A 14,415-nucleotide genomic window follows, 5' to 3' on the forward strand; every position below is an offset into this window, starting at 1 on the left:
GAGGTAATAGCTCAGATTAGAGCTGCTCCGACGGACACGTTAGGGTGGTTCAATGAGGAGTTGACTGCAGCTTGGAAGCACATTCTTCCGATAACCCTAACAAGTGTAAGAACTGGGAACTTTATGGTTGGACCATCCGGCATGGGAAGCAACTCCGAATCCATGGTGGAAGTTTCTCACGGATGCGCCACTTATCACGATGAAGGAAGCACAAGAGTTGAACAAGCTTAGAAGGCCATTGGTAATGCCTCACTTGGACGAATTCGGATGGTTGATACAGGAGAGGAAAGTGATAGACTTTAGGGGCTTGGCTGTATCCCACCTGGGGAATTTTCCCATATTGAAGTTGTTCTAAACTCTCAACCAAGCCAAGAAGTGTGATCTGCTCTTGTGTTGCAGAGAGGACATACAGGGAATCCTGACTTATATGACGGTGTGGAAGCCGGAATGGGTGGCATCCAAGGACCTGCTGAGGAGGTTGGGATGTAGCATGATTGCCACAGCTAGAATGGGAACTGAACCAGTGGAAATCCCCAACAACCACTGTGCAAAGATGAATATATTACTGTGGAATTGTAGAGGTGCTCTGGGGTTGGATTTTAAGAGACGTGTGTTAGAAATGATGGTGAATCACTTTCCATCTATCTTGATCATCACGGAGACCAGAGTTAGTGGTGACCGTGCTGCTAGAATCATTGAGGATCTTCCTTTTGATGGGTTCTTCACTACAGAGACTATTGGCTATGCGGGTGGCCTTTGGCTCCTGTGGAAGAGAGGGGAGGTTGATGTAGTTGTGCTCTCAGCTATAGAACAAGAGATTCATGCAACCGTTCAGGTACACAACTCTAACCTTACTTGGCTTGTTTCTCCTATATATGCTAGTCCCCGTTTGGCTGAGAGAAAAATTTTGTGGTCTAACTTATCTAAGGTTGCACAACTTCATAATTTGCCCTAGTTATTACTTGGAGACTTTAATGAGGTCCTCTGTGGTGAGGATAAATTTGGGGGCAGGAGGGTTAATCTGAATAGAGCCTTTGAGTTTAAAGATTTTCTAGATGATTGTAATCTTCTGGACCTTGGGTTTTCTGGGCCTAAATACACTTGGTCAAATTTAAGACAAATCACTGACTAGGTTTTGGAGCGCATTGATAGGTGCTTTGCAAATTCTGAGTGGAGGGTTCTTTTTCCTGAAGCATCTGTTACCCACTTGCCTAGGGATTTTTCGGACCATTGCCCGGTTCTCCTTGAGCTCTATAGACCCCCCTACTGAGCTTGATAAACCATTCAGGTTCCAAACCATGTGGTTACACCATCCTGAATTTCCTGAGATCGTGAAGGGATCTTGGGGCTTGCATCTAAATTTAGGGTTGGCCATAAAACAGTTCACAGAGAAAGCAAAGAAATGGAATAAAGATGTGTTTGGAAACATTTTTGCCCGTAAAAGAAGAGTGTTGGCAAGGTTATATGGAGTCCAGAAAGCTCTGTCTAATGGTCCAAATCAGTTCCTTGTCCAGCTTGAAAAGGATCTCATGAGGGAATATGCTGCAATTATGCAACAGGAGGAGGAATACTGGGCCCTCAAGTCTCGTCCTAATTGGGCTGCATGTGGTGACTGCAACACGCCCTTTTTTCATGTTTCAACTCTTGTTCGTAGACACAGGAATAAGATACGTAGCATTAAAAATTCTGTGGGAGAGTGGATAACTGATGAGGAGGGAATTAAAGCTTTTATTCTCTCGGAATATCAAAAATTGTTTGAGAATGGCCTATATGATTCTATCTCCCCTACGGATCTTGACAATTTTCCTTGCTGTATCATTTCTGAGGAGGATAAAGGCTACTTGTGTACTCCTGTTACAGATGAGGAAATTAGATAGGGCTTGTGGTCCTTGAAGCCCTTTAAAGCTCCGAGAGTGGACGGTCTCCATGCTGAATTTTTTCAATACTTCTGGGAGGATGTTAAAGGCCCAGTTTGTAAGGAAGTCAGGGATATTTTTTAGTCTAAAGTGGTTCCGGGTTATCTAAATGAAACAATGATTTCTCTTATTCCGAAATGCCCAAATTCGGAGAGTTTCAACAATTATAGGCCGATCAGACTATGCAATACCATCTACAAAGTAATTACCAAAATCATAGTGGGGCGAATTAGGCCTTTTCTTGAGAAGTTGATTGCCCCTAATCAAGCAGCCTTTGTTCCTGGGAGAGGGGGTTAGATAATTTTGCTATTGCTCAAGAACTCATCCACTCCTTGGATAGTAAAAAAGGCAAAGTGGGCTTCATGGCCATTAAAGTTGACCTTGCTAAGGCTTGTCTCGAATGGCCTTTCATACACAAGGTCCTTAGAGCTTTCAATTTTCCTCATATGCTCATTGACTTGATTATGGGATGCATCTCCTCAACAAGCAACTCAATTTTGTTTAATGGGGGGAAGTTAAATTCCTTTAAACCTTCAAGAGGGCTTCGGCAGGGGGATCCTCTCTCTCCATATCTTTTCATTCTTTGTATGGAGTATCTTGGCTTCCTCATTAATGAAGGCTGCATGGAGAAGAAATGGGTTCCTATGAAAGCTTCTAAAGATAATGTGGAGGTCTCACATTTATTCTTTGCCGATGACCTAATGCTTTTTGCTAAAGCTAATAAAGCAGGAGCTAAAACCATTAAGGAAGTTCTATCTAAATTTTGTGCTGAATCAGGACAACTTATCAGCATAGAAAAATCACGGGTTTACTTCTCACCAAACATTCATGAAGATATTAAGGATAGGATCTGTACTTCTTTGGGCATTCAAGCAACTACTTGCTTAGGAAAATATTTGGGAATGCCTTTAAAGCATAAAGGTGCAACCAGATCTTAGTATAACTATATTGCTGAAAGAATGCTCTCTAAACTCGCTGGCTGGAAAGCTAGATTCCTCTCATTTGCTGGTAGATGCGTGTTGGTTAAATCTGTTCTTACAGCTATTCCCAATTATGTGATGCAAGGTGTTGTCCTGCTAGTCCATTTATGTGAGAAAATTGATAAAATAGCAGGGACTTTCTATGGGGCTCTTCTGTAGAGAAGAAAAAACTTCATCTTGTTGGCTGGAGCAAGATTATCATGCCAAAGGAGGAAGGTGGACTCGGCATACAACAAGCGAGAGCAAAAAATATTGCCCTCCTTGCTAAGCTCAATTGAAGACTTTACCATGAGAAGGATGCTTTATGGACGAAAATTTTTCTGAATAAATATTGCTCATGGACAAGAAGGATTTCCAAAGATCCTGATAAGCTTCCTTGTTCCTCTGTGTGGACTGCCATTAAGGTGGGCTTCTCTGTTTTTGAAAAAGGGATTGGTTGGAATGCTAGCACCAATTCAAAACTTCATTTTTGGGGAAGTAAATGGATAAAAGGAGGCTCAGTAAGGGAGCTGATTGAAGGTCCACTCACACAATCTGATTCTGAGTTAACAATTGCAAATGTGTTTCAAGAAGGAAGATGGTGTTGGGAGAAACTTTCCTTTGTTTTGCCAAAGGAAGTGTTGGAGAAAATCATAGCTGTTCCTATGCAAATGTTTGGTGTGAAAGAGGACACACTAGTATGGAAACTTTCACAGAATGGAGAATTCAGTGCAGCCTCGGCGTATGATCTGGCGCGTAATGATGGAGCAAGCCCCATCGCCTTTTCTGGAGGTTGGCTGTGGAAAATTGACACCTTACCAAAAATCCAACATTTCATTTGGCTTTGCTTTCACAGTAGTATACCGGTGCGGAAAACTCTTGCTGACAGAGGCATTACCTGCCACACGACATGCCCCCTTTGCCATAGCCATGAGGAATCCATCATCCACCTTTTAAGAGATTGCTCCTTTGCACTTACGTTTTGGAAGAAATTGAGTACGCCCTAGATTTTCTCTAACTTTCTTCAGTTAAATCTATTGGACTGGATCAAGCATAACTGTTTAGGCAGTAACCATATTCTTGCTAATGGCTTTCCCTGGAATATCCAATTTCCATTTGCTATTTGGTGCTTATGGAGGCATAGAAATAATGTAGTCTTTGAGAATGCCCCTGTCAATCCTAACCTACACTTGATGTTCATCCAGCTAGCACGTGAGTTCTTCTATTGTGTGAGCAGGAGGCATAAAATGAGGCACTGCACTGTCAATCCGATCCGCTGGAACAAACCAGACCAAGGGTGGTTCAAGTTGAATTCTGATGGGGCGTCACAGGGGAATCTGGGACGTGCTGGTGGGGGCGGTCTCATCCGTGACCATGATGGGAAGTGGGTTAAGGGTTACATGAGAAATATTAGGCAGGCTACAAGTGTGGCTGTTGAATTTTGGGCCTTGAGGGATGGGCTAATGCTTGCGGCCCAACTTGGTATTAACCACCTGCATGTTGAATTAGATGCCCAAGTTGTTGTAAATCTTGTGCTGTCTAAGAAGGATATTAATAACTCAAATGTTGCTCTGCTCAATGACTGCAGGTACCTCCTGAAGCAATTCCAGCATGTCAAGGTCACCCATGTATTTAGGGAGGCGAATAGATGCGCCGATAACCTTGCTAGAGCAGGCTGTTCTTTTTCTGGAATTTTTGTTGTACTTAATGCACCGCCTAATGATGACTTTTGTAATATTTTAAATGCGGATGCTGATGGTTTGTATACTCTAAGGCTTTCAGCCAGAACATCTCCGTTTATGGCTAGTTAATATTATTGCAGCTCCCTCTTAACCAAAAAGTCTTAAAATACAAACCCACGCCCTTCATTCCATATCACAATCTACCCAAACTTTTTAACAAGCCTATGCTTAGATTATTATATTAATTGTTTAGTCCAAATATTGATGTCATCATGCATACGAGAGGAATATTTCAACTTTTTATTTTTATTTTTATTTTAAGGAATCTTTCAACTTAAACCATCAATTAATGTAAACATTTTAAAGTCATTAGTGGCCTAATTAAGCTTAAACCACGACTTTAGATATTAGAAACGAAAGTAACACACGCTTGATTCCATATAATTTCAGCAAAAAAAGACTCACAAATTTAATTGCAGTTATCCAAGTGCTCCATCATGGTTTTCTTGAACATTTGCAAAAGTAAACCTTAAACGTTTGCTAGAAGCAGTCCAACTTCTTATGTTCCTATGGTCAAGATCCTTTGATGTTTCTTTCAATTTAGACATTTGGAGAATTTCTTGAACTCCATTATTAAGAGTATAACACTTATCCTTGATTTAACCTAACAATCCACACCTACGTATAAGTTATTATTACCCTTTTTAAACTAATTTGTAAATAATTTGGGTTTTAGGTTATTTTGGTCATTTTTGGGTTTTGGGGTATTTTGGTCATTTTAAGGTTTCAAGAGTATTTTGGTAATTTTCAAGGTTTTGGGGGTATTTTGGTAATTTTTAGGTTTTGGGGGTATTTTGGTAGTTTTTTAGGTTTCGGGGTTATTTTGGTCATTTTTTGGATATCGGGTGTATTTTGGTCATTTTTTAAGATTTTTGAGTATTTTGGTCATTTTCACTTTAGGAGCATTTTGGTTTTGATAATTAGGTAATTTGGTGGGTTGGGGTTTACCCATAATAATTGGGTTTGGTTTGGGTTTGGGTTAGAAACAATTAGTTAAATAAGTTTTAATGAGTAAATGAGTTTTATATACCCAACCCAATTATGCCCACCTTAACCCCATCCATTTGACACCCCTAATTAGGATCCATATATTATAGCCAACTTTTGGAGAAACATGTTTCAAATTCAATCCATTAGTTTTACTTTTTTCACAAAACCTCTTGAGAGTGTCTCTTAAATTGAGCGTACATACATAATGGTAATAAATAACAATACTATATAATTATCAATTGTTGGAAGAAAACTTGGCTCAGCATAAAACGATGTCGTCTTCAACAGATTACAAGCGCAGCAAGACGACGTCGTTACAAATAAAACAGCAACCAAGACAAATAGATAAGATAATGCAATAATACGCTGTCGTTTCACTTAAGTGAGTTTAAAGGCGTAAAGAATTCACACGCTTACCATGCACGTGCCATTTAGCTTCAGTTTGTTAGATTATTAGTTTGTTGTTTTATGCCACGTGTAAAGCTTCTATTGGTTGTTGCTGATGACGGTTACTAATTCAATTGGTTAGTTTTTAGAGATTTTTTTCTTTTCTAGAATTCTTTTTTTAGAAATGTTTGTACATAATATTTTACAACAAATCACTTACTGTTATTGTTGGGCAAAAAATTAATTTTAATAATGAGTTCAAATTAGAACCAATAACAACTTATTACTTAAGATTTGTCATGAATATGTTATAGATGTAGCATTTTTTTTTATGCTCTATTTTATTCAACTATATATAAGCAGAACACAATGATGTAATTATTCATACTCTCAGTTTCTCTAATTTATCAATAAAGCACTCCATTTTATTTAGATGAGGGGTGAGAGGGAAGAGGAATTTCGTCACATTTTGAATTTTGAAAATAGATATTTCTTAGTTTTAGATACTCCCTCCAACTTTCCCAAATAGGCAGAAATTAGGTACAATACTCAAGTATTGTTCCTTAAGTTCTTATCTTAAAACTTAGTCATGTGATAGTATCTAACTAGAAATACACTTCTATCACATGAGAAAAAAGCTACAAGGCTGAATTTTAAAAATGAGAATCTAAGAAATAGCATCTAAGTACTGTACCTAAATTTTGTCATTCTCAAATAGGACTGTAAACGAACCAAGCTGTTGATGAACAACTCAAGCTCAATTTGATAAAAAGCTCGTTCATGTTTGTTTATTTATAAATAAACCAAACTTAAGCCTTAGTTTTATGCTTGTTTGATAAACAAGCCAAGCCTAACCAAAAAAAAAGAAAAAGAATTGCTTTTGAACAATAGGGTTTGATACAAAACATGCCAAGCTTAGGCTCGTTTATAGCTTGATATATGTTTATTAAATAATCTCATTATTATGACATTACACATATCTTAATAATAACATAGTCTACATGAGACCACTTACCACTATCCATTAAATTTTCTTCTTTCCTCTAATTTTTTTTAACACTCCCTCTAACTAACCATGGAACACTTTTAGACTTTAGTTATATATATATATATTTTTTTAATTACTCAAGCTATAAACAATGAATGATGAATGGATGGATTTAATTATGTAAAATTGTAATTTGAACAATTTCTAATCACGGATTGAATTAGAAGCATGATAAAATGAGTATATTCTTTTCTTTTCTTTTCTTTTTTGTTTACTTGATTTTTGGTGATATAAGCATTTGATAATGCATTTGTTTTGGATCCTAAGCTAAAAAACTTGACTTAAGATCAAGTTTGAGCTTGATATTAAGCTTGAGCTTGGCTCGACTAATTAATCAAGCCAAGCCAAGCCAAACTCAAGCTTTTTCGCATACTTTTGAGCTCGAGTTCAAACATTATTTTTAAGCTTGTCTCAAGCTCAAACCAAGCTTGAGTATTTGATTTTTATTAACAAACCAAGTTTAAACACGTACTACTTGACAAAACTTGGCTCGTTTATAACCCTATTCCCAAATATATGGTAGTCATCCACATAGACATATAATAACACCATAAGAGCATTCATATCAATGTGTCTATAATAAAAAATGCTCAAATTTACACATTTTTGTCCCAAAACTACCCATATAATGGGTGTATAACTATATATACTTACACATCTACTAAAGCAACCGTGTAAATCTATACTATTGCTGTAGCTGTGTTAATCAATATTTCATTTTATTTTCTCTCTTACCGGCCAAAACTCTCTCTTCTTCTTCATCTCTCTCTCTCTCTCTCTAAAGAGCACAGTTGATCAACCATCCACCCATGCACCACCACAACCCAGCACCACCCAACCACCACCACCATTACAACACATAACAATCCATACACAAAATCATTGCAAAATAAAACCCAAAACCAACAGAAAATCAAACCCAAAATCAATAGAAAATCAATGAAAAATCAACTCAAACCAATCTACGAAAGACCCAAAATAAACCATCAATGGAAAAATATCAACCCAAACTCAAATCATCACAGTCCCGCATATTCTGTTGCCAGCGAATATGGACCAAACTCAGTTGCCATTGCCACATATAGAGATTAGTGACGGTATGAGAACGAGCTTAGAGGAAATTTGTGTGTGAGTGTGTGGGTTTTGGATGAAAGAAAACTGAGAGAGAGAGAGAGAGAGAGAGAGATGAGGGATTTGAGAGACTAAAAAGAGAAAGACTTAGGAGGGGAGAGAGAGATGAGGGATTTGAGAGGTGAGAGAGATGCAAAGAGTTGAGTTTATGGGCTTGGGATGAGAGAAAGGTGAAGAGTTTGAGGTGGGTTTTTGGGTTTGGGATAAGAGAGAGGCGAGAGTTTGAGATGAGTTTGTGGATTTGGGATGAGAGAGAGGCAGAGAGTTTGAGGGAGAAGAGATATGTGAGTTGAGAGATATAATAATAATAATAATAATATGGGTTGGGTTCAAGTTACACCTGGTGTAACTCTAAACAATGTTACACCACTCAATATTTTTTAATTGGATGCGAATATTGACAAATCCACCGTTAGATAACATCATCTTTGTATATTCTTCATGCTTGCAAAATTTCGAGGTGATTAAAGATTAATAGCCATGTCATCAATCAATTATTAAAATTCAAATTTTTGTAGTTTAAAATAATGAATAAAAGATGAGTTTTTAGATCCAATAGTAAATAACATTCGATTGATATAAAAATTGGCATGCATGTTAAGAACATATAGAACATATAATTCAACGGTTGGATTTTCAAAATATTAATTCTATAATAAGTTATTGGGTGATGTAATATTATTTAGAGTTACACCAGGTGTAACTTGAACCTAACCCTAAAAATATATATTATTTTAATAAAATATAGTGTATAATAGATAATTTGATATAGGTGTTTTTGAAAAATGATTGTGTGAAATAGAAAAGTAGGTTCTTATATTAAAATAGGCAAATATTTTAGATAAGACTAATGCGAATGCTCTAACTAGTAGTGAATTTAGAATTTATGAATTTATGAATTTATCAACACTATTATGCTTAGATCCATGAAGTAGAATCAGATAATAAAACTTTTCATTATATTGTTTTGGTACTTAACTTTAATCCATAGAATAAGTTGACTAATTTGAAAGCTTTCTTTCATGTCCACGCATAATAAACCCTTCTAGATGATCCATGTATACGTCTTCTTTTAGATCACCATTCAAAAATATGATCTTGACATTCTTTTGCTATATATATAAATAAAAAATCGAAGCTAGTGCCATAAACACTTTAATCGATGTTATTCTAGCTACTGCTGTATAAGTATCAAAATCATATTTGCCTTCTTTTTGTTTAAATTCTTTGGCTACCAACTTAACTGTAAAAGTTTTGAAGAAACCCATTTACTATTGAAGTAAGGAAGACGAAGTCTGAAAAGAAGAAGGTTGAAGAAGAAGCCTAAAACGACTGCGTATTGATTAAATTAAACGCATCGTTTCATTTAAGAGCATACGCACCAAACACACCGTTTTACTTAAGTGAATGACGTCATCAAAAACATAATAAAACAGTGCACTTCGCTTTGCTCAAGTGTCCGCTTAGTTTGGGCACAAAATTCAGTTAGTTAGCTTTAACAGAATTCCTAATTTCCAGGGACTTAGTTACAAATATTTTGGGGGTTTAGTTATAGATATTTTGGGTTGTTAACTTAAGCAATTTAGGCAAATTCTTGTTGTATATAAATAGCTCTATGAGCACGAGTGTATCATTATGTAGAAAATATTGAAATTGAATACAAGTCTTCCATTCATTCTCTCTCTCTCTCTCTCACATTTTGTCTTTCTCTTACTTTCTTTCTCTTTCCTTCATTTTCTCAAGCTTTTCTTTCTCTAAGATTTGTATTTCTTTGTTGGTTCAATTGGTGACAGTCTTCAGAACTCAGTTTACTAGTTTCTGAGTTTTTCATCATGGTATCAAAGCACACTATTGCTACTGCTACTCAATCTTCAACTATGGCTGCCTTAAGCTCAATAATGGCATCGTCTTCATCCACTTCCTCAATGTCATTAAGTCTGGTAAATCAGCCTCTTTTGCTTCTCTCTAATATGTCCATTATGATGACAGTAAAACTAGATAATACAAACTATATTGTATGGAAGCATCAAATTTCCATGGTTCTTGAAACCTATTCCTTGTATGAGTTGCTTGAAGAGCCTCAACTTGTTCCTGATAAGTTTCTCAGGGATTTATCTGGATCATACACTACAATTGTGAATCCAGATTTCTTGATTTGGAAATCAAAGGAAAATGCCTTACCTTTATAAGTTCAACTTTGTCTCCATCTGTGCTTGCACTCACTGTTGGTTGTGCAACTGCCATAGAAGTTTGGAAGGTATTGGAAAATAGGTTTTCTTCAGTCTCAAGGTCTCACATCATGAACCTTAAGAGTGAACTTCATAATTTGAGGAAAGGAAATGAGTTTATGGATGTGTATCTGCAAAAAATTAAAGTTGTAAGAGAAAAACTATTGGCTGTTGGAGTTATTGTGGATGATGAGGAATTGCTCCATATTACAATTAAGGGACTTCCAAAAGAATTCAATGCATTCAGATCAACAATCAGGACCACAAATACTCAGCTTGGTTTTGATGAGCTCTCAACCTTGTTAAATGCAGAAGAAGAATCCCTCAATGATAAATTAGAGGTTAAAGACTCTATCTTTGCTATGGCTACATCAGCTAATCAGAGGTCAAATGGCAATGGTTATAATCACAACCAAAATAGAGGTAGAGGCCGAGGGAACTTTAATAATAGAGGAGGAAGAGGTGGCAGAGGCTCAAATGGTTAGTCTTCTTAGTTTAATCCTTTCAACCACTTCCAACAAGGTCAACCCAGTTTAGGTGGTCCTAGATCAGATAGGCCTATATGCCAAATTTATGGAAAGCTTGGTCATTTGGCTGTAGATTGTTATTACAGGATGGATTATGCCTATCAAGGCAAACATGCACCTGCAAAGTTTGCAGCAATGGCCACAACCTTAAATGCTTGCTTCAATCAGGATCAACCCTGGTTTGCTGACAGTGGAGCAACTAATCATGTCACAACTAATCTTAATCAGCTTAGCTTCCCTAAGCCATACACCACTCAGGATCACCTTACTGTTGATAATGGACAAAACCTACCTATTACTTATACTAGTACTATTCTTATTCCATCTTCTTTCTCTGATATTCAACTTAATAATGTCCTTAGAGTACCCTCAATTGCTTCTAAGCTTGCTTTTGATCATAAACTTTGTCATGACAATCATTGTTGGTGCTATTTTGATGAAAATATTATTTCCATCCAAGCCTTGGACATAGGGAAAATTCTCTACCAAGGCAAGAGTGAAGGTGGAGTTTACTCCATCAATACTCATCATGCTTCTCAGCTTCTCCCATTACATAGAATCTGTAATAATGTTTCTAGGTATCCTGATTTCAATAAGACACTCTAGCATATGAGACTTGGCCATCCTAATGATCAAGCCCTCAATTGTTTGTTTCCAAATGTCAAGTCTGTACAAAATAATGTCAATCTTGTGACTCCAACTTGTACTCATTGCTTATATGGTAAAATGCACAATATTTCTTTTCCAAACTCTCAATTTAAAGCTTCTACTCCTTTTGAACCTATACATTCTGACTTGTGGGGTCCTGCTCCTACTTTATCTGTCAATGGTTTTAAGTATTACATCTTATTTGTTGATCACTACTCTAGCTTTAGTTGGATTTATCTGCTAAAGTCCAAATCTGAAGCTTTTGATAAGCTTGTTCAGTTCAATGCTATGGTTGCCACTAAATTTTCTTTGAAAATTAAAACTTTTAGATCTAATGGAAGGGGTGAATTTACTTCCAATGAATTCAAATCTTATCTTTCCAATCATGGTATTTCTCATCAGATTTCTTGCCCTCATACCCCTTAACAAAATGGAGTTGTTAAGAGGAAACATAGGCATATCATAGAAACTGTTATTGCTCTTCTATCTCAGTCTTCTTTGGATTACTCCTTTTGGTCTTTTGCAGCTCAGACTGTTGTTACCTTGATTAATTTGCTTCCTACTTCTGTGCTTTATTGGAAATTTCCTTGGTTTACCCTTTACTCTTCCTTCCTTGACCTTACTCATCTTAAAATCTTTGGGTGTGCCTATTATCCAAATCTGAGACCTTGCACAGCTCATAAACTTGAACCTAGGACTAGGGAGTGTATCTTCATTGGCTATCCTTCTCAATCTAAGGGTTACCTTTGTCTTGATCCTCACACAAACCATGTTTACACTTCTAGACATGTGGCTTTTGATGAATCCAAGTTCCCTTTTGCATTACCTGTTCAATCTGTGTCCACCAATACTTATACTCCCACTGTTCCTACTTGGTTGTCCAATCAACTATACCTCCACTCTACCAATCAATCCTCATTACTAGATCCATATCCATCTCACTCCCCTAGTCTATCACATTCCAATTCTAGCACATCTTCATCTACTACAGAATCCTCCCTCTTACCTGATATCACTCCTACTCCTCTTCCTTCTCCATCCACTTCTCTACATTCTTCATTACCTTCCACTGGCACTAACATTGTCCCTTTACTTGTTTTCACCCTCACTGATCCTGTTTCTTTACCTCTCTCTCACCATGACTCACCTCCACCTGTCCCTTTACCTCTTCCTACCTTTAATTCCCATCCTATGCAAACTAGGTCCAAGAGTGGCATTACCAAACCTAATCCCAAACTTTGCTATAAGGCTGCCATTGACTATACCTATACAGAACCCCCTTTTTATAAAATTGCTTCTATCCTAGGTGGTGTGAGGCAATGGCTGCTGAGTTTCAGGCTCTTCAGAGATAGCAGATCTGGTCTCTTGTTCCTGCTCCTCCACATGTTAACTTGGTTGGCTGCAAATGGGTGTTCAAGCTTAAATTGAATAGTGATGGTTCCATCTCTAGGTACAAGTCCAGACTTGTAGCTAAAGGATTCCATCAATAGGCTAGTGTGGACTTTCATGAAACCTTTAGTCCTGTTGTTAAGCCTGCAATAGTGAGATTGGTTTTGGCTATTGCTATGAGTTGTAGATGGGAGTTGAGACAACTGGATGTGTCTAATGCGTTTCTTCATGGCTATCTCAAAGAAGAGGTATATATGCATCAACCCACTGGATATGTGGATCCTGTTCATCCAAATTATGTATGCAAGCTTCACAAATCTCTCTATGGTCTCAAACAAGCACCAAGGGTTTGGTTTGAACAATTTGCCTTCACTTGCTTCATCTAGGCTTCATTACCTCCATGGCTGACAGCTCCTTCTTTGTGTTTTGCTCAGCTCACACCATCATTTATCTCCTTTATATGTGGATGACATCATTGTTACTGGAAATGGCTCCACCCAAATTCATGATTTGATTACAACTCTTGGTCAAGTATATGAACTCAAGGATTTAGGGCCTCTTAACTATTTCTTGGGCATTCAAATTACTAAATCCACTCATGATCTCACTCTAACACAGACTAAGTATGCTTTTGATGTGCTTCATAGGTTTCGTATGGAGAATTCCAAGCCAACCAAGACTCCCTCATGTCCTTCAACTCGTTTAGTTTCTCATGATGGTGTTCTTCTTTCTAATCCAACTCAATACAGGAGCATGGTTGGTGCTCTTCAATATTTGACCTTTACTTGTCCAAATATTGCCTTCAGTGTCCATCAATTGTGTCAGTTCATGAGTCACCCTACCACTACTCACTTTAAAGCTACTCAGAGGGTCCTTCTTTATATCAAAGGCACTCTCTATTTTGGGCTTTCTTTTACCCTAGGGCCTTTGACTCTTTTTGCATTCTCAGACGCAGATTGGGCTGGGTATCCTACAGATAGTCGGTCTACAACAAGGTTGCTTATGTTTCTTGGGCCCAATCCCATTTCCTAGTCTGCTAAGAAACAGAGCACTATGTCTAGTTCTTCCACAAAGGCAGAGTATCGTGCCTTAGCAACTACCGCAGTTGAACTGGCTTGGCTTCGTACCTTGTTCAAGGAACTTCACATTTTTCTCACTCACATTCTTGTCATTTGGTGTGATAATGTCTCGGCTATAGCTCTTTCTGCTAATCCAGTTTTTCATTCTTGCACCAAACATCTAGAGGTTGATTACCACTTCACTCGTGAGAAAGTTCTTCGGAAGCAATTACAGATTGGTTTTGTTTCAGGTCGTGACAATTTTGCAGACATCTTTACTAAGTCCCTTCCTGCTCCTTCGTTTCCTCTTCATCGGTCCAAACTTCTAGTTGATTCTTCCCCCATCAGTTTGAGGGGGGATGTTGAAGTAAGGAAGACGAAGTCTGAAAAGA

The 14,415-nt window shown here is 37.5% G+C and overlaps 1 protein-coding gene across 1 annotated transcript; it reads left to right on the top strand.

Annotated features, from left to right (window-relative positions):
- The first annotated feature begins 427 nt into the window (after window positions 1-427).
- On the top strand, window positions 428-1,877 carry LOC115952092. Its single transcript, XM_031069176.1, has 3 exons — window positions 428-835; window positions 956-1,061; window positions 1,153-1,877. Exons 1-3 carry the CDS (start codon window positions 428-430, stop codon window positions 1,875-1,877), a joined length of 1,239 nt encoding a protein of 412 aa, XP_030925036.1.
- The last annotated feature ends 12,538 nt before the right edge of the window (window positions 1,878-14,415 follow it).

The sequence above is a fragment of the Quercus lobata genome, chromosome 1, assembly GCF_001633185.2.
Source record: "Quercus lobata isolate SW786 chromosome 1, ValleyOak3.0 Primary Assembly, whole genome shotgun sequence".
Lineage (NCBI taxonomy): Eukaryota > Viridiplantae > Streptophyta > Magnoliopsida > Fagales > Fagaceae > Quercus > Quercus lobata.

Coding starts and splice junctions, on each gene's coding strand:
- LOC115952092 (XM_031069176.1), top strand. CDS start 428: ATGACGGTGTGGAAGCCGGAATGGGTGGCATCCAAGGACCTGCTGAGG. Junction 836..955: donor AGATTCATGCAACCGTTCAG/GTACACAACTCT, acceptor AATTTGCCCTAG/TTATTACTTGGAGACTTTAA. Junction 1,062..1,152: donor TAAAGATTTTCTAGATGATT/GTAATCTTCTGG, acceptor GCGCATTGATAG/GTGCTTTGCAAATTCTGAGT.